The 21,585-nt window shown below is 45.2% G+C and overlaps 1 protein-coding gene across 1 annotated transcript in view; it reads left to right on the top strand.

Moving 5' to 3' along the window:
- The window catches only part of LOC125462966 (E3 ubiquitin-protein ligase TRIM7-like), a 28,667-nt gene extending 8,551 nt beyond the window's left edge, over positions 1-20,116 (top strand). Inside the window, exons 2-6 of the mRNA XM_048553528.2 lie at positions 1,183-1,278; positions 5,760-5,990; positions 7,616-7,638; positions 10,385-10,518; positions 18,849-20,116. Coding sequence (XP_048409485.2) covers positions 1,183-1,278; positions 5,760-5,990; positions 7,616-7,638; positions 10,385-10,518; positions 18,849-19,369 — 1,005 coding nt within the window. The 3' untranslated portion in view covers positions 19,370-20,116. The remainder of the gene's footprint in view (positions 1-1,182; positions 1,279-5,759; positions 5,991-7,615; positions 7,639-10,384; positions 10,519-18,848) is intronic.
- The last annotated feature ends 1,469 nt before the right edge of the window (positions 20,117-21,585 follow it).

Genomic DNA, 21,585 nt, shown 5'->3' with positions numbered 1-21,585 from the left:
CCGACCCAGGCGATTTATCTACCTTCACACCTTCCAGAATTGATAACACCTCCTCCTTACTAACCTCAATCCTTTCAATTCTAATAGCCTGTAACTCAGTAGTCTCCTCTACAATATTATCCTGTTCCTCAGTGAAAACAGATGAGAAATAATCATTCAGCACCTCTCCGATCTCCACAGGGTCCACACACAACTTCCCACTTCTGTCTTTGACTGGCCCTATTCCTACCCTAGTCATTCTCTTATTCCTCACATACCTAAAGAAAGCTTTAGGGGTTCTCCTTTATTCTACCTGGTAATGTCTGCTCATGCACCCCCCCCCCTTGCTCTTCTTAACTCTCTCTTTAAATCCTTCCTAGCTAATCCGTAACTCTCCATCGCCTCATCTGAACCATCTCGTCTCATCGTCACATAAGCCTCCCTCTTCCGCTTAACAAGAGATACAATTTCTTTACCTTATCACTTCCCTCCTACCTGATGCTGCCAGATCTGCTGAGCTTTTCCAGCAACTTCTATGTTTGTTCAATCCTCATGATGCTCTGCCTTCCCACAGCCAATTAGAAAGCAAGAAACATCTTTAGCCATCCTGATTGTCTTAAATTCCCAAATAAATATGTTATTAATGTGTCATTCAATTTATTGTAATGGAACCTCCAGCAGTAGGTGGCGATGGTGAGAGAGGGCACCGAGCAGAGCAGCTGGAGCAGTTGAACGTGCTCTTTCTGGAGGAAGGGGTGTCTTTCACAGATGGTGACCTTAATAGGAGAAGGAATCCACAGACAAAGGTATCCCTTAATCAGATGTAAACCACAGGCTTGATTCCATGTAAATAATGTGTCTTCTTTCATTAACCTTAATTTCCCTTCAAGTTTGGAATGAACTGAGTGGAATGAAGACTGTCTACTCAATGATCTTTGAAACATCTGTTTATTACTATATTGTGTTACGTATTATTAAGAGAAAAGTGATCATGGAAATGGGAAGATCTTATCCAATTTTTGTTATTTCTCTTGAGGTCTTTTTTTAAACTGAGATAGCATGGAGTCCCCGGCCAATTCTGGAGAGTTGGTAGCCCTGACGGGTATCCCTAAATGCTGTTTCTATTGTACGAGAGTCAGTGAAGAGAAATTAATCATGGCTTACATTAAAGTTCACTAGAAGTATTATTTACTTTCTTTGCAGGGAAAACTACTAAACAGAGTGAGGAGTATTCTGCAAACTCAACAGAGTTATCACTTCAAATATCAGGATCTCCAAAAATCAGAAGATGAATTGAAGGTACACACACATGTGCGTGCACACACACAGACATGTATACACACACACACACACAAGCATGTATACACACACACACACAGACAGACATGTATACACATACACAGATACACACACACAGACACACACACACACCTAGATATACACAGGCATATACACATGCATACACAGACACACACTTACAGATACACACACACATAGAGACACATGCACATACACACATACAGACACACACACATATACACAGACAGACAGACAGACACACACACACACACACACACACTGACCTATACAAAGACACACACAGGCACATATACACATATATCCATATACATACACACAGACACATACACAGACACACACATATACAAACGAACACACACATACAGACACACACATATACACAGAAACACACACACAAGCACATAGACACACAGATATGCACACACACACATGTGCACACACACAGACCTATATACACACACATACACACACACATACAGACAACAACACATATATAGACACACACACATACACAGACAGACGCACACACACATACATATACAACGACACACACAGGCACAGACACACATACAGACACAGATATACACAGACACATATACACACATACATCCACACAGACACGCTCATGCATATACAGACACACATGCACATACATATACAAAGACACATATACACAGATACACACATGTGCACAGACACAGACACACACACAAACAGACAGACAGGCATACACACACACACATGCACACAAACAGACACATATACACACACAGGCACACATTCACATGCACAAATAATTGTACGTACACACTCACATTCATATGCACACAAATACACACTTGCATGCACACCTACATTTTGATACGCATGAACACACGTGCATCTCACATATTTCACTTTTCTGCTAGCAGCTAATATGTTACACCCTACACCATGAGCTCTTATTTTCTGCATAACCTTTGATATGGCTCCATCTCAGAAAATCCTGATAAAGTGGAAGTGGGAATGTTTGCTGATGATTGCACAGTGTTCAGCAGCATTTGCGACTCCTCTGAATAAATAAATAGACACTAAAACAGTCCATGCTCAAATGCATCAAGATCTGGACAATGTCCAGCCTTGGGCCGACAAGTTGCAAATAGCATTCATTGAGTCAGAGAGCCATGGAGCTGTACAGCACAGAAACAGAGCTTTCAGTTTAACTCACCCATGCTGAACAGGTTTCCTAAACTAGACCAGTCCCATTTGCCTGCATTTGCCCATATACCTCAAACTTTCCTGTTCATGTACTTGTCCAAATGTCTTTTAAGTGTTGTAATTGTACCCATCACGATCACTTCTTCTGGCCACTCATTCCCATACCTACACCACACTCTGTGTGAAAAAATTGCTCCTCAGGTCCCTTTTAAAGTTTTCCCTTCTCACCTTAAACCTATGCCGTCCAGCTTTGGACTTCCCTACCTTTGGAAAGAGACTGCGGCTTTCCATGCCCCTCATGATTTTAGAAACCTCTACAAGGTTGCCCTTCAGCCTCTGATGCTCTAGGGAAAGAAATTCCCAGCCTATCCGGCCTCTCCCTGTAGCTCAAGCCCTCCAACCCTGGCAACATCCTTGTAAATCTTTTCTTCACCCTTTCAAGTTACACAACATTCTTCCCACAGCAGGGAGGCCAGAACTGAATGGAGTATTCCAATATTGCAGGGAAAAGTGCCAGGGGTAGTGGGGCTAGTGGGGAGTGTGGAGCGGACAAGGGAGTCACGGAAAGAGTGGTCTTCCTGGAAAGCAGACTAGGGTGGAGAGGTCCTCATTCTTCAACGACTGCAACTTTCCGTCCACAGTGGTCGAAAACACCCTCGACTGTGTCTCTCGTATTTCCTGCAATGCAACCCTCACACCCCCTCCCCATTATAATAACCAAAACAGAAACCCCTCATCCTCACATACCACCCCACCAACCTCCAGATCCAACGCATCATCCTCCGACACTTCTGCCATCTGCAATCTGACCCCACCACCAAAGACATTTTTCCCTCCCCACCCTTAACTGCCTTCCAGAGGGACTGCTGTCTCTGTGACTCCCTTGTCTGCTCCACACTCCCCTCCAGCCCCACCACACCCGGCACTTTCCCCTGCAACCGCAGGAAGTGCTACACCTACCCCCAACCTCCCCCCTCACCCCCATCCCAGGCCCCAAGAAGACTTTCCACATCAAACAGATATTCACCTGCACATCTGCTAATGTGAAACACTGCATCTGCTGTTCCAGATGTGGCCTCTTCTACATTGGGGAAACCAAGTGAAGGCTTGGGGACCGTTTTCAGAACTCCTACACTTGGTTCACAATAAACAACTGCACCTCCCAGTCACGAGCTATTTCAACTCCCCCATCCTGGACCTCCTGCAGTGCCATAATGATGCCACTTGAAGGTTGCAGGAACAGCAACTCATATTCCGCTTGGGAACCCTGCAGCCCAATGGTATCAATGTGGACTTCACCAGTTTCAAAATCTCCCGTCCCCCAAGTGCATCCCAAAATTAGCCCAGCTCATTCCCGCCTCCCTAATCTGTCCTTCATCCCACCTCAAGCCTCACCCATCTCCTACCTACTAACCCCATCCCATTTCCTTGACCTGCCCGTCCTCCCTGGACCGACCTACCCCCTCCCTAACTCCCGACCTTTACTGGCTCCATCCCCGCCTCCTTGACCTGTCTGTCTCCTCTCCACCTATCTTCTCTATCCATCTTCCATCCGCGTCCCCCCTCTCCCTATTTATTTCAGAATCCCCTTCAACTCCCCCATTTTTGAAGAAGGGTCTAGGCCCGAAACGTCAGCTTTCCTGCTCCTCTGCTGCTGCTTAGCCTGCTGTCTTCATCCAGCTCCACACCTTGTTGTTCCAGTGGAAACCAGCCTCCTTTTAGTGGACTGACTGAATTGAGTAACGTGTAGCACTGAGATTTTGTCTTTTCCACAGAAAGTGGGCATCCCTGGCCAGGTCAGAATGTGTTGCCCTAACTTTCTTCAAGAATATGTGGTAAGCCCCTGGGGTCCACACTTATCCATGTCCCTGTGAGGCTGCACTCTCACTGGAGAAAGACAACCGGTTTAACGTGAGGGTTACCACACTTTGGCTAAGGGGAAGCAGTTGAGAAGGTGTAACTTTAATGGTAACCTTAGCTGGTGCAGGAATCGAACGTGTCATTGGCATGACACTGCGTCACAAATGAGCTGTCCAGCTAACTGAGCTAACCAACTATCAGCTGAGCAATTGCTGCGCCATGGTAGTTCACAGTCAGCCACATTGGGCTCGAGTGTAGGTCAGACCGGGTAAAGGCTGAGATTTCCTTCCCTAAATGATATTTTTATACAAGATAGGTTGTTGCAAGAATCAGTAGCTCCATCATAGCATTCTGGGGACGTGCATTCGAATCCCAACATGGCAGATGATGGAATTTGAATTCAATAAAATATCTGGAATTAAAAGTCTAATGATGATCATAGAATCCCTACAGTGTGGAAACAGGCCCTTTGGCCCAACAAGTCCACACCGACCCTCAGAGCATCCCACCCAGACCTATCCCCCTATAACCCACCCAATCTACATACCCCTGAACACTACGGGCAATTTAGCATGGCCATCCACCTAGCCTGCACATCTTCAGACTGTGGGAGGAAACCGGAGCACCCGGAGGAAACCCACGCAGACACCGGGAGAATGTGCAAACTCCACTCAGTCACCTGAGGGTGGAATTGTACCTGGGTCCCTGGTGCTGTGAGGCAGCAGCGCTAACCACTGAGCCACCGTGCCACCATCATGCATCCATTGTCGATTGTCAGAAAATCCCATCTGGTTCACTAATGTCCTTCAGGGAAGGAAGCTGCCATCCTTACCTCGTCTGGCCTACATGTGACTCCAGACCCACAGCAATGTGGTTGACTCTTAACTGCCCTCTGGGCAATAAATGCTGCTGAGCCAGAGATGCCCTCATTCCTTGAATGAAGAAAGGAAATAAAAATGGTCGTTATTACTAAGTCTATCAAAACTATTCCAGCTTCACTATTTTATAGAATTTAATTTCCTCTAGTTGCTACAGCAGCATTTGAAGCTAATTATTGCAGATGTTGGAAAACTGAAATAAAAACAGCAATAGCTAGAAATTGCCAACATTTCAGGCAACATCTGAGGCAAGAGAAAAACAGTGACTATGTTTTAGGCCAGTGATCTTTTTCACAGGACCACCACATTGTTTTGGAGGTGAGCAGCCCTAGTTTTCCCTACCCTTTGCATGAAGCACTGCTTCCTGATCTCACCGCTGAAGAATCTAGCTCTAATTTTAATGCTGACCGTCACCCCCGACTCATGTTTCGGCCGTTCCCCAGCACCAGGAAACAGCTTCCCTCCATCGAACTCAAACAGCGTTTGAATTACATCTTACAATCTGATCATGAATTGGGATTTCAGATGCAAATCAAGAGACTGCAAGGAAACATATCAAAGAAGTTCTCTGAGTGGAGGAAGAACCTGGAAGAAGATGAAGAGAGTGTACTGAAGCTGATTGATGAGGAAGGAATTCGACTGGCAGATCAGAGCAGCAACTGCTCCAAGACATTAAACGAGAAGATGGATTTGATCAAACTGTTAGACGACGAGGCACAGAGTCTGACACAAAGTGATCGTCTGTCATTTTTTCAGGTACCGAATATCTGCCAGTGCCATATTTAGCATGGAAGCCATCTTTGTAAACTTGTCCTCCTATCAAAGGGGGCACTTTACTGCCATCACTGGTTACATGTAGTAATTACAGCAAGGCAAGTTGATTGAGGCATGTGACCATTGGAATTTGTAATGCAAACATATACATTGAAGACAAAATTGACCTCAAAATGGCAACTGTAACTCTAAACAGTAGCATATATATGTCTGAAAATTAGACATGGTTTTCCTCTCAAATGTAATACCATGGGAGGTCAACTAAATGTTGTTGGAATAAATGCTTATTTTCTGCGTACAAATTTGAACTTGTTCTTCCAGTTCACAATTTTGCATCAATATTTTTAAATTCCCTTTGTCCAAATTTATAATGGAAACTGGCAATGTCAACTTGTCACAGTGTAATTATGGCCTCTTACCAGAGATGGCACCACAGCTGCTATGTTGCTCCAGCTATTATCTCTCCATTTGCTGCAGAAAAATGCTTACAGTCTAACCAATTCTGCCTCCTGAATTGCTATTAGTTTTCAATATGTAATTATATATAAAATGCAAAATGTGTTTAAAAGTAAGGAATAAAATGTCCAGCTTTAATTGGGGTCTGCATTATGTCTGCATAAATTTACTAAACTTACTCCCTAATCTTTAGAGATAATGGGAACTGCAGATGCTGGAGATTCCAAGATAATAAAATGTGAGGCTGGATGAACACAGCAGGCCAAGCAGCATCTCAGGAGCACAAAAGCTTCCCTAATCTTTAGCCTGCTTTGACCTGAATATTGTACATGCATTGACTTGTCATTTGCAACCCACTGGTATATTAAAGCTGTACAGGCTACACTTATTGTCAGCTCACAAAATTTAATGCGACCATAAAAGCTTATTTTTATGTTAACAGGCAGGTCCTGGTGTTGCTATGATTACACATTGAGGTTTGTATTGTGCTTGTGGACAATGCTGGAGAATCACACGTGACCCAGTGCCACCTCAGGTTCATGAGTGACCCTCTAGGAAGGAAATCTGCCATCCTTGCCTGGTGTTACATATGTAATTCCAGACCCAATAATTGAACCTTAACTGCCCCAGTGAATCATAGAATGCCAACAGTGCAGCTACAGGCCATTCAGCATAATCAAGTCTACACTCACCCACTGAAGGACATTCCAACCCTATCCCTGCAACCCCATATTTCCCAAGGCTAACCCACCTAGCGTGCACACTACGGGGCAATTTTGCATGGCCAATCACCCAACTTGTACACCTTTGGATTGTGGGAGGAAACCAGACCACCTGCGCAGACACAGGGAGAATGTGCAAACGCCACGCAGACAGGCCCCTGAAGCTGGGATTGAACCTGGGTCTCTAGCACCACGAAGCAGCAGTGCTAACCACTGAACTGCCATGCCACCCAATGATCTTGTGGGGTAACTTGGCATGAGCAAAAAGTGCTGGACAGCAGAACTCGTATTCTGTGAATGATTATAAAGGAACTTTGACCATACGACCACCACTTACTCTGGGTCTCATAACTTTAATATGAGACTAACGTTCTTTTATTTCAGTGTGATGACTTAATGCTCTAACCTCTTTTTCTTTCTCCCCTACAGAAATCTAAACAGCTCCTTTCCAAGTAAGTTTCCTTTAGTTGAACAGTTAGTACTGAGTTAGTGCTCAGGACTGTGCCCTGGACCACTGGAACAGGTGCAGAGGTTATCAAGTGTTTGCACAGCCCTCGTGAAGACGTGGTTCTGCCTTCACATCGAGAATACCCTCCATTGTGTGGTGTGGCACTATCACTGCACAAAATGGGGACAGACTTTGAACCAATCTCGTAACTCAACTCTGGGCATCCGTGAGGCACTGTGGGCTATCACCAGCAGCAGAACTGTACTCCAGCACAATCTGCAATCGCATGGCCTGGCATATCCCCCACTCAACCATTACCATCAGGCCAGGGGATCAACGGAGAGAGCAGGAGGGCATGCCAACAACAGTACCAGGCATACCTGAAGATGAGGTGTTGACTTTGTGAGGCCCCCAAATAGGACTAACATGGAGGCAGTCAAGGTTAGGTGATCCCAAAATGAACAGTACACTCTGTCAGACCCGATCATTAAAAGTGGTGGACAATTAAATCAGTAACAGGAAGAAGCTCCAAAAGGAAACCCTTTCCTCAACGGGTGTCACTGAGCAGGTTCTGGCTGAGCTGTTAGCACAGAGCTTGATAGCACTGTTGCTGACACCTTCCACCACTTTACTGATGATCGAGAGGAGACTGATGAGATGGTAACTGGCCAGGTTGGGTTTTAATGCACAAGACATACTTGGGACATTTTCGGGTAGATACCAGTGTTGTAACTGCACTGGAACAGCTTGGCTACGGGAGTATTTGTTTGAAGAAGGTTCTCAACCCGAAACGTCAGCCTTCCTGCTCCTCTGATGCTGCTTGGCCTGCTGTGTTCATCCAGCTCTACACCTTGAATAGGGGAGCAGCAAATTCTGGAGCACAAGCCTTCGGCACTATTGCCGAATGTTGCCAGGGCCTCTAGCCTTGGCAGTCCTCAGTGCCTTCGAACATTTCTTGATATAACGTGGAGTGAATTGAATTGGCTGAAGACTGGTATCTGTAATCAGAGATTATGGGAACTGCAGATGCTGGAGAATCCGAGATACCAAAGTGTGAAGTTGGATGAACACAGCAGGCCAAGCAGCATCACAGGACCACAAAAGCTGACATTTTGGGCGAAGGGTCTCGGCCCGAAACGTCAGCTTTTGTGCTCGTGAGATGCTGCTTGGCCTGCTGTGTTCATCCAGCTCCACACTTTGTTATACTGGTATCTGCAATGCTGGGGACCCCTGGATGAGGTTGAGATAGATCATCCACTTGGCACTTCTGGCTGAAGATTGCTGCAAATGCTTCAGCCTGATCTTTTGCACTGATGTGCTGGGCTCCTCCATCATTGAGGATGGGGATATTGTGGAGCCTCCTCCTCCAGTGAGTTGTTTAATTATTCATCACCACATTCACAACAGGATGTGGCCAGACTGCAGAGCTTAGATCTGATCTGTTGGTTGTGGGGTCGCTTAGCTCTGTCTATCACTTGCTGCTTGTGCTAGTTGCTATGTGAGTAGTCCTGTTTGATACTTCACCAGGGTGACACCTCATTTTTAGGGACGCCATTTAAGGCAGAGATGAAGAGGAATTTTTGTCTCTCAGAGGGTAGTGAATCGGTGGAATTCTTTACCACAGAGGGCAGTTGAGGCTGGGTTGTTAAGTATATTCAAGGCTGAGACAGACGGATTTTTAATTAGGAAGGGTTATGGGGAAAAGACAGGAAAGTGGAGTGGAGGATTGTCAGGTCATTGAATGATTTGATGGACTGAATGGCCTACTTCTACCCCAACATCTGTGGTGTTGCTCCTAGCACTTTCTTGCCCTTATCATTGAACCATGACTAATATCCCCATCTTGATGGTAATAGTGTGGGGGCTATGGCAGGCCGTGAGGTTACAGACTGTAGTCAAATATAGTCCTGTTGCTGCTACATCATGCATGCCAAATTTTGAGTTGCTGGACTCATTCATTCCACGGGGTGGCAATGGTGCACAGAGCAATGGAAGGTATCCTCAAGGGGAAGATGGGACAGTAGCTCCATATTAATTGTGTGGCGCCACTCCCACCGATATTGCCATGGACAAAAGCATTGGTAGATTGGTGAGGATGTCAGTTTTCCTGATTGGAACTGAATTGGAATTTCCTTCTTGATCTTCCTTCACGGTCACGAGGACAAAAGTCCAGGAGTTGTGGCCCTATAGCTCTATGGCTGTACTCACAGTAGAAGGACCACTGTGGTTCATGCAGGTGCCTTGGCATATCTTGTCAGGATGAGCAGTAAATGCCAGTCTTGCCAGTCATGCATCCTACAAATCAATCAAAGTATGTTATTTAGCTCATCACCACCTTCTCATGGTCAGCTAAGGATGGGCAATAAATGCTGGTACAGCCAGCAACACCCAGGTCCTGTGAGTGAATTTTTAAACAAAAATCAATTAGATTGTTTGTTAATTTGGAATACCCTACCTGCAAAGTGAAGTTGATCACCACTTCCAAAGGGAAATGGAAATGGACACAGGGCTATGGAGACAGAGCAGTGTGATGTGGTGAGTGTGCTCTGAAGGAGCTTTCACAGATACAATGGGGCAAATCAGATTCTGCGGTCTCACTCTCTGATTCTGCACAGCATCTCCAAAAAAAAGTCGCTTGCCATCAAATTGAACCTGGCCTTATTTTTGTGGAACACCTTGGACCAGTTTGAAAGTATAAATACACGTTGCTCTTGTTTGAAACAAAGTCAATGCTTCTTCCTCTATTTCAGGGCAACAGAGCTTCAGAACCAAAAAACACTGATTGATCAGAGGGATTCGTTGAACATTCGTTCTATATCTGAGCAAGTCAAGGTGCTGATCGATAAATCGATGGCATACTACTCGATTATATTGAACATGATAGGTAAGCAGTTGAAACCTGGAAAAAAGTTAAAGATCCCACCATCTGTTCACATCTGGGCAGCGTCCTTGAACAGTGAAAGAAAGGAGACAGACTCAAGCAGAGGCAGAAACATTCATGGAAACAGCCAGTCAGACAGAGATAGATATAGATTTGTAGACACAGACAGACTGTCTCCTCCATTTTCAATGGTGTTTCTCAATGGGGCTGAATGCTTCCATTCTACGATTCCCCTCTAAGCCACTAACCATCGTGACTTGGAAATATATCGCCATTCCTTCACTGTCAATGGGTCAAAATCCTAGAATTCCCTCCCAAAGGGCATTGTGGATCAACCTACAGCACATGGACTGCAGTGGTTTAAGAAGGCAGCTCACCTTCTCAAGGGCAACTAGGGACAGGGCCAGCCAAAGACACCCACATCCTATGAGTGTAAAAAAAAGTTACAAAAAGATCCTAAACCAGTAGAGACCAAAGCACCATTTGGCCTGTTAGGTTAATGTTGGCTTTTCGAAGAGTTGGTTTGTCCCACTGAACACTAGAATGGAAGAATGAGTAGACCATTTGGCCCATTCAAACTGCTCTGCCTTTTTGACCATGGCCAGCCTTGGGCTTCAGCTCCACTTTTTCACTTGGGAGCTGGTGAATTGTCAGCTCTGCTTCAGTTGGTTGGAGAGTCACATCCAAATTTAGAAGGTGAAGGAGGGATCAGGTTCCCCCTGACACTTAAACACAACTTTTGACACTTGAACGCCCGGCACCGAGGGAGTGCTGCACCATTGACGATGCTGCTGTCTGCCTAGGTGCTAAACAGAGGTTCCTCTCAAATGAACGTTGAAGATCCTGCGGCAGTATTTCAGAGAAACATTTTCCTTGGTGTCTTGGGTAATGCTTATCCCTCATTCAGCATGTCAAGAAACAGGTTATTTACTTGTTAGCATGTTGCTACTTGTGGGAGCTTGCTGTGCTCAGAATGCCTGTTATATATCCTTGGCTAATACTGGGGATGGCTGGACTGTCGTATGAGGAGAGATTGGTTTCACTGGACCTGCATTTGCTAGAGTTTAGAATGATGAGAGGGGAGTCTGGTTGAAATGCATAAAATTTTAACAAGGCTGGACAGACGAGATGCACCGGGGACACAGTCTCAGGATATAATTTAGGACTGAGATAAGGAAAGATTTCTTCACTCAAAGGGTGGTCTGCTACAGAAGGTTGTGAGGGCCTAGTCACTGAATATATTCCAGAAAGTGTTTGAATCATTTTTAGACTTTAAAGGAATCAAGGGCTATATGGAGAAGGCAAAACTGGAATTGGGATCGAGGATCAGCCATGATCACATTAAATGGCACAGCAGGGCTGAATGGCCTATTTCTACTCTGAATTCCATTTGATTTTACAACAGTAACCACTGGTAGGATTTTACACTGAGCTGCAGTGACCATCCCTGCCTCATATGGACTGAGTGGGTGGTAGAAACGGTGGTGGGGGGCATTGGATTTCTCCCCCATCCAGGAGATCTCGGCCTCGAGAGATTGCCCAACAGCAGCAATGGGTGCAGCTGGAAATCTGGGCATCTCCACAAAGCTCCGCAATGGAGACCAGAGTGAGACATATCCCCAGCTTTGACGGTGTGAGGAGATCAGGCCCTTCCTCGAAAGGAACTCACATTCACAGGAGGTGGGGTAAATTGAATATTTTCAAGCTGAGGTGGATAGACTCTTGAGATGCCACTCAGTAAGATCTAATTACTCCATGATTTCTGTCTTCATTCAATAATATCTAATTACTCCACCTTTTTTTGTCTTTCATCCCCTTTGCTTATCAAAAATCTACTACCTCTACCTTGAGGTAAGACTCCATTTCCTCTACTTTTTGGCCACATTTTCTCCTCATCTCTGTCTCAAACAGGTTATTTTGAAAGGGAAGCCCCTGTTCCAGGGGGAGATGAAATAAAATTCCCTTCCTGAAGTCAGTCGGAAAAATGAGACATTTTCAAGAATAACAGATATGGGATGAGATACAAAGTAGAGATTATTTTGGTAACTGGAAACAAGCAGGTTGAAGTTTAACAAGAAGTTGAAAAATCCACAAAGAAATGTGAGTGGAAATCCAGGAGAACATTGTAGCAGAAACCAGAGTGACAACTAAATTGGCTCACAAATGGAATGAGTGACTGTAGCAAAGGGTTTACCCTGGACTGCCCTGAAACAGTCCCAGGAATTGCTTTACTTTTCATAGGGGAAGCCAGTGACATCTTGGTTATATTATTGTACTAGAAACCCAGTAGGCTTGAAGTTTGCACTTTCTCCCTGTGTCTGCGTGGGTTTCCTCCAGTTACGCCCACAATTCCAAAGGTGTGCAGGTTAGGTGGATTGGCCATGCTAAATAGCCCCGTAGTGTCATGGGTTGTGCAGGCCAGGTGGGTTAGCCATGGGGAAATGAGGGGTTACAGGGGTAGTATCGGGGTGTGGGTTTGGGTGGGATCCTCTTCAGAGGGGGCACTATGGACTCACTGACCAAATGGACTGCTTCCACATAGTATGGATTCTAGGAATGCTCTGGGATCGTGGTTTCAAATCTCACAATGGCAGATGTTAAAATTTGAATTCAACAGAAGTATGGGATAAAAAGATGGTGTTAGGGTGACTATATAACTGCTGGATTGTTGTAAAACCCATTAGGTTCACTGATATCCTTCAGGGAAGGTAATCTGCTATCCTTAGCTGGCCTGGCCTACAGTCACTTTACTTAGGCCTTAGGATTATACATAGGCCTCCCAGTAGCCAGTAGGAGGTAGAGAATCGCATATGTAGGCTGATCATGAAATGATGTAAAAACAACAGGGTTGTTGTAGTAAGTATCTTAACTTCCCTCAATATTGACTTAGGCTCCCCTAGTGCCAGGGGCTTAAATGGGGCAGAATTTGTTAGCTGGTACATGCAGGACAGTTTCTAGAAACAGTATGTAGAAAGTGCAAGCAGGGACCATTTCATAGTAGCAGAGCTATACTGCATCCACTGTACCCGGTGTGGCTCCCTCTACATTGGGGAAACCAAGTGGAGGCTTGGGGACCGCTCTGCAGAACACCTCCGCTCAGTTCACAACAAACAACTGCACCTCCCAGTCGCAAACCCATTTCCACTCCCCCTCCCATTCTCTTGATGACATGCCCTTCATGGGCCTCCTGCAGTGCCACAATGATGCCACCCGAAGGTTGCAGGAACAGCAACTCATATTCTGCCTGGGAACCCTGCAGCCTAATGGTATCAATGTGGACTTCACCAGTTTCAAAATCTCCCCTTCCCCCACCGCATCCCTAAACCAGCCCAGTTCGTCCCTTCCCCCCACTGCACCACACAACCAGCCTAGCTCTTCCCCTCCACCCACTGCATGCCAAAACCAGTCCAACCTGTCTCTGCCTCCCTAACCTGTTCTTCCTCTCACCCATCCCTTCCTCCCACCCCAAGCCGCACCCCCATCTACCTACTAACCTCATCCCACCTCCTTGACCTGTCCGTCTTCCCTGGACTGACCTATCCCCTCCCTACCTCCCCACCTATACTCTCTCCACCTATCTTCTTTTCTCTCCATCTTTGGTCCACCTCCCCCTCTCTCCCTATTTATTCCAGAACCCTCACCCCATCCCCCTCTCTGATGAAGAGTCTAGGCCCGAAACGTCAGCTTTTGTGCTCCTGAGATGCTGCTTGGCCTGCTGTGTTCATCCAGCCTCACATTTTATTATCACCATTTCATAGTAGAGTTGGTATGTGGAATGAGGCTGGCCAAGTGATCAAAGTTTCAGTGGAACCTTGTGGGAACAGTGATCATAATTCTCCAAGTTTTATCAATGCAATGGATACAGTCCTCGGGTGAAAATTCTAAACTGGGGGAAGGCTAATTATTATAGTGTTAGGCAGTAACTAGAGAAATCAGATTGGGGCGGCAGTTTGAAGGTAAATCAATATTTGACATGTGGGAACCTTTTAAAGAGCAGTTGATTAGAGTTCAAGATCAGCGTGTTCCTGTGTGTGAAAGATAAGAGGAAGATTCAGGAGTGCAAGATTCAGGAACTCTGGGTGACAAGAGATATTGAAAAGTTTAGTCAAAACGATAAAGGAAGCATACGTAATGTTTGGCAAACAGAAATCAGACAAAGCCCTCGGGGAATATGAAAGAAGCAGGAAAGCAGTTGCATGAGAAAATCAGAAGGCTAGAAGGGGCCACGAAATGTTCCTTGGCAAATAGGATTCAGGAGAATCCCAAGGCATTTTATATGTACATTAGGAGCAAGAGGGTACCTCAGGAGAAAGGTAGATCCAGTCAAGAGTAAAGAAGGAAATGTATATGTGGAGCCAGAGGAAGTGGATGACGCCCTTAATGAGTATGTTGGACTGGAGAAGGAGAACAGGAGAAGGACATAGATGATGGTGAGATTAACGAAGGAAAAATTGATATTCTAAAGCATGTCAATATTAAGGAGATGGCGTTGGGCAACTTGAAAGATATTAAGGTAGATAAGTCACCAGGGCCCGATGAGATCTATCCCAGGATACTGAGAGAGGTAAGAGAGTAGGTTGCTGGATCCTTGACAGAGATCTTTGGATCCTCTTTAGCCACAGGTGAGGCCTGGGAGACTGGAGAATATCCAAAATTGCCCTTCTTAGAAACAGCAGAGAAAATTCAGGAAATTTTTGCCTAGTGAGCCTTACATCATTGGTAGGGAAGTTACTGGAGAAAGTCCTTACTTGCATTTGGAAAAGAATTGACCTGTTAGGGAGAGTCAGAATAGCTTTAGTGGGGAGAGGTCTTGTCTCACAAATTTGACTGAGTTTTTTGAGGAAGTGGCAAAGGTGATTGATGAGGGTAGGGCAGCAGATGCTCATTACACAGACTTTACTAAAGCATTTGATAAGGTTCCTCATGGTAGGCTGTTCCAGAAGATTAAGTCACATGGGATCCATTGTGAGTTAGTAAGACAGAGGATAAAGTTTTTGAGCCCAAAAACAGAAGTTGCTGGAAAAGCTCAGCAGGTTTGGCAGCATCTGTGAAGAAAAACATCAGAGTGAACATTTCAGGTCCAGTGACTCTTCCTCAGAACTGAAGTTAGCTGGGAAGATAGTGGCTCATATGCAGAAAATAGGGAAGGGGATGGGGTAGGGAGTAAACGATAGGATAGAACCCGAAGAGAGGGAGAGCAGTTGGATAGACAAAATTGCTAACAATCAGGTTGGGAGGGTGCGTAGTTGTTAATGGGGTCTGGTAGTGACGAACAATAGGAAGTACATAATGGCAGACAATGTGATAACAAGGCCTGGTATGTAGGGTAGGGAGCGGGACATGGGAGAGTTCAGGCCCTAAAATTATTGAACTCGATATTGATTCCGGAGGGCCTGCAGGGTCCCCAAGTGGACAATGAGGTGTTGTTCTTCCAGCTTGCATTGAGCTTTGCTGGGACACTGCAGCAAGCCAGAGACAGAGATGTTGGCCAGACAACAGGGTGGTGCTTTAAAGTGGCAGGCAAAAGGTAGTTCAGGGTCTTTTTGCGAGCAGAGTGTAGACACCCTTCAAAGCAGTCACTCAATCTATGCTTTGTTTCCCCAATATAGAGGAGACCACGTTGTGAGCAGCGAATGCAGAAGACTAGATTCTGGGAAGTGCAGGTGAAGTGTTGCTTCACCTGGAAGGTATGTTTGGGCCCTTGGATAGTGGGGAGGGACGAGGTAAATGGGCAGGTGTTGCACCTTCGCTGGTTACAGGTTAAGTGCTGTAGGTCTGTGGGGACGTGTTGGGGGTGAAGGAAGTGTGGACCAGGGTGTCCCAGAGGGAACGGTCCCTGCACAAGGCGGACAAAGGAGGGGAGGGGAATATGCATCTGGTGGTGGTATCTTGCTGGAGGTGACGGAAATGGTGTCTGATGATCTTCTGGATGTGGATGCTGGTGGGATGGTAGATGAGAATAAGGGGGACCCTATTGCTGTTGTGTGAGGGAAGAGAAGGTTTGAGGCTGGAGACGCGGGAGACGGATCAGATCTGGTTGAGGGCCATGAAAACAACAGTGCTGAAATGTTGAAGAAAGAGTCGTGGATGGGGGCCAGAATAAGACTGGAACACGAAATGCTCCACGTTACCGCATGAAGAGAGAGGCATAACTGGGGCCTATGCAGGTACCCACGGCCTCTTACCAGAAGTTCGAGAAGATTTGTAGCTCAGGTTGTGGATGAGGTTTAGACTTGCTCGTCGAGCACGTGGGTTCGGCTGCAAAAGTTTTGTCACCCTGTTGGTTTTCTGCCGCACTTGTTATTTATATGTCTCAGTTTGTTGGTGTGTTTGGTACCACTTCTAGTTCTGTTTCTCAGTAGTTTGTGCAAAGTGTCTAATTCAATGTGTTCGTTGATGGAGTTCCAGTCAGAATACCAGGCCTCCAGGAATTCTGTGGCGTGTCTCAGTTTGGCTTGTGCGATTATGGATGTGTTATCCCAGTCAAATTCTTGTTCCTCGGCGTCTGTGTGTAGTTAGACAAGTGGGAATTGTGTCCTTTGGTGGCTAGTTGCTGTTCGTCTATCCATATTGTCAGTTGTCTTCTGGCTTGGCCTATGGAGTATTGCTCACAGAACTTGCTTTTCAACCTCGAGGAACAGATGTGCTGACAACACCCACCCACCACCTCTCTGGAATGAATGCCTCCAATATCTTAGAAAATAGCGGCAGGAGCAGACCATTCGGCCCTCCAAGTCTATTTTGCCATTCAACATGATCATGGTTGATCATCCAACACAGTCCCCTTCAGATCCTTTAGCCCCAAGAACTATATCTAACTCCTTCTTGAAAATGTTCAAATGTTTTGGCCTCAATACCTTTCTGCGGTCAAGGATTCCACAGGCACCCCCCCTCCCCCCCCCCCCCCCCCCGACCCACTCTATGGCCGAAGACATTTCTGCGCATCTCAGTCCTAAATGGCCTATTTCTATCTTTAGGCTGTGACCCCTGGTTCTGGATTCCTCAGTCATTGGGAATATCCTTCCTGCATTTATTGTGTCTAGTCCTGTTAGAATTTTATAGGCTTTTATGAAATCCTCCATCATTCTTCTCAATTCCAGTGAATATAATCCTCATTGATCCAGCCTCTCTTCAAATGTTGCGCTGCCATCCCAAGAATCAGTCTGGTATATCTTTTCAAAAACAGAAGCTGCTGGAAAAGCTCAGCAGGTCTGGCAGCATCTGTGAAGAAAAAAACAGAGTTAATGTTTCGGGTCCGGTGACCCTTCCTCAGAGCTGTTCAAAGTGTGGAGCTGGATGAACACAGCAGGCCAAGAAGCATCTTAGGAGCACAAAAGCTGTCGTTTTCGGCCGAGACCCTTCATCAAAAAAACTGATGAAGGGTCTAGGCCCGAAACGTCAGCTTTTGTGCTCCTGAGATGCTGCTCGTCCTGCTGTGTTCATCCAGCTCCACACCTTGTTATCTCGGATTCTCCAGCATCTGCAGTTCCCGTTATCTCAAAACTGTTCAGTTGAACTGAGCTTTTCCAGCAACTTTGATTTTGCTCCTGATTTACAACATCTGCATTTCTTTTGGTTTTTATTTGGTATATCTTTTATTTGTCAGACTGCTTATCTAACATTCTGTGCTGGGTGGGGGGAGTGGTGGTGAACGAGCAGAACACTCTTCCAGTTACGTATTGGGAGCAAATACCACAGGTTTCATTCACTTGCTGCCTATCCCGTCCTCCTGAGGTTGAGCCAGAATTTTTGTAACTTCGGTGTCGGGTTCCTGCCCACCTAAATGCTCTTGTTCTACATCCACTGCATGTTGGCTCATTTGGTCAAGCTAGAAATCAAAGGTTCTGGACTGAAGAGGATCTGAGTGCAGGCATCCATATGGAGAGCTGGCTAAACTCAACAAGTCCATAACGCCGTAAGACAGAGGACAGAAATAGGCCATTCAGCCCCTTGAGTCTGCTGCACCATTTGGTGAGACCGTGGCAGATCTGATAATCCTCAACTCCACATTCCAGACCAGGCAGCACCTCTGAGGAGAAACACAGAAATATGTTCTGATGGAAGATCATCAGCCTGAAATCTCCCTCTCTCCCCTTTACCTGAAGAGTTTTCCCCAATTATTTCATCACCTGTCCTAGAAATCTCTTTGTGAGGCTTGGTATCAAATTCTGCTCACTTGAGGTATGTTGGGGTTTTACTATGTTGAGAGCCCTATGTAAATGCAGGTTGTTGCGGGTGTGCTGCAGTCCTCATTCTGATAAGGAACTGGGAACATTACCTTAGCACGTTAGGTGACAGATCAAAACAGTTACCTGCTTCTCTCTCCTGTTTAGGTGAATGGGCACAGCTCACATTGGACACCAAAACTGCCTACTGGTTCTTGACAGTCTCCGAGGACGCCCGCTCTCTGACGTTCGGATATGACCTGCAGCCATACCCGTCCAATCCAGAGAGGTTCAGGACCCACCGCCAGATCCTCTGTTGCCAGAGCTTCACCTCGGGTTATCACTCCTGGGTAGTGCAGGCTGAAGGGATCGCCTGGGGCATAGGGATTGCATATGGGAGTATAGCGAGGGAGGGCGAGTGCTCAGACCTGACCAACTCCAGCAAAGCCTGGTGCATTCATCTGAATCATGGCACCCTCACAGCCAGTCACAATGGGCTACACACCGACATAATCAAGGAGCCGTTGCACACCAGGTTCCAGGTGGAGTTAGATTATGAGGCAGGCTACGTGTCATTTTACCAAGTGGGGGACACTGCCCAACACTTATATACATTTCGGACCATGTTTAGTGAGCCCGTATTTCCAGCATTCTCTTGCTTCTACATTTCCTCCATAAAACTGTGTTAAACAGGGGATTTTACAGCATAGACTCAGGCCAATCAGTCCATCGACCAAGTGCTTCATGAGGCCTATCCCGCCTCAGCATATCCTTCCTCCATCACAGATATTATCCACCTTCCCCTGAAATGCATCTATGCTGTTCACCTCCTTGTCACTCTCGAAAGAAGCAAGCCTCCTGCTGAACTCACTATGGGATTTCATTATTTGCAATTTAACTTGCGTTAACGGGTAGAAATGCTGGAAATATTCGATGAGGCACATCTACCACTGGCCTTAAACACAAATGAAGGCATTTTCTTTACTTCAATCTTGGTGATGTTTCCCTTTTCTTAAAGCTAAGGATATTGAACTCTTTTTTTAAAAAAAAACTGTTCTTGGAAAGTGAGTATATTTTTGGCGTTGCCTGAGGAGGCCCTGAAGATAAACCACCTTCCTCACCCTCTTTAGTTGCTATTCTGTTTTGTTGTTTTATACAGCTCAGAGGCTGGCCCAGGCCCTTTAAGAGGGAAGTAGAGTCACGAGTCAAACACGCTGGTCCGTATCTGGGATCACATTTAGATCAGACAGGGTAAGGATGGCACATTTCCTGCGAGGTAGTATGGACAGAGCGTCTGGAAAGTCATTCACCCAACCCAAGGAGCTACTTGATGGTGGGGCCAGGTTAAAACCACAGTTCATTCGCTTTCGGATGAACTTATAGCCAAGATCACAAATGCAGCTCAAATTATTTATCAGCAAATGGAGGTTGTTTTCTACGAGGTATTTAATAAATACAACAATGCATTGCAAAGCATCATGGCCATGTTGAAGACTAGAAATTTGAACTTTATTGTATTTGAAACTTTCTGAATTACACTTTCATATTCCATTTACTGTTTGCCACTATTATGTGTATGTCTAATATTGCTAAAGCTTAAATTTATGCAAGTATATTATTTAAAAAAAACATTTCAGTAGAAACATGACACAATCTTATGTATGTTCAGTCATGGGATGTGGGTGCCATTGGCCAGAATAGCATTTATTGCACATCCTGAATTGCCCAGATGGCTATTAAGACTCAACCACCTCGGTCTGCAGTCGTATGGACAGAAGAACATTCAGATCGACAGCAAGAGTTGGTAATTCAGCCTTTGAGCCTGATTCTTCACCTCAATCCACATTCTTTCACCCCTCTGCATAACAAGAATCTGTCTACTTCTGTGTTAAAAATGTACAAGGTCTCCGCTTCCATCAACTTTTCAGGAAGACAGTTCAAAAAACTCACAACCTCTCAGAGAAGAAATCCTTGTCTCAGATCTGTTAAAAGAGATTTTTAAATAGTGACCTCCCCGTTGTACATTCTCTCCACATCTACCCTGTCAATACCCTTCAGGATTTTATATCTTTCAAACAGGTCACCTCTTATTCAACCTGTCTCACCCTTCCCACAGAACTGAACCATCCCATTTCAAGTATTAATCTAGTAAACCTTCTTTGAACTGCCCTCAACACAATTACATCCCTCCTGATATAAGGAGACCAATACCATACACAATACTCCAGGCGTAACTCTTCTTTAATGAAAAGGTTTCAGACCGACTCCCCTCTCTCTCAAACTTCATGTAAAATTCAATCATATTATGATTGCTGCTAACTACAGGAGTCTTCACTCTGAAATCACTATTTAATCTTATCTCACTATTCAGTACAAGGTTTAGTACAACCTCCTCTCTGTTAAACTCCAGAACATGCTGATCTGAGAAACATTTTATGAAATACTTAATCTAAGTGAGAAGTCACACGACACCAGGTTATGGTCCAACAGATTTGTTTAAAATCACAAGCTTTCAAAGTGCTGTCCTTTTGTCAGGTAAAGGAGCAGCACTCTGAAAGCATGTGATTTTAAATAAACCTGTTGGACTATAACCTGGTGTCCGGTAACTCCTGACTTTGTCCATCCAAGTCCAACACATTGTGGCATCTTCACATCATGGCTATTTAATCTAGGCCACTCTTTCTTATCTGATTTTTCCAGATGTTATGCAAATTAAAACCTCCTCTGATTGTGATGCCTTTCTGATCAGTTCTCATTATTTCTTCCTTTATACTAAAATTACTTTAAAAATTATTTTAAAATATACTTAAGTCCTGACCGTATGGTTACTGCTGGGACCTGTTCATCATGGTCACAAAATACTTCTTGCCTTTTTCATTTCCACCCAAACTATTTCCATATGTTC

The sequence above is a fragment of the Stegostoma tigrinum genome, chromosome 2, assembly GCF_030684315.1.
Source record: "Stegostoma tigrinum isolate sSteTig4 chromosome 2, sSteTig4.hap1, whole genome shotgun sequence".
Classification (NCBI taxonomy): domain Eukaryota; kingdom Metazoa; phylum Chordata; class Chondrichthyes; order Orectolobiformes; family Stegostomatidae; genus Stegostoma; species Stegostoma tigrinum.
This window is presented reverse-complemented; position numbering and strand designations above follow the sequence as displayed.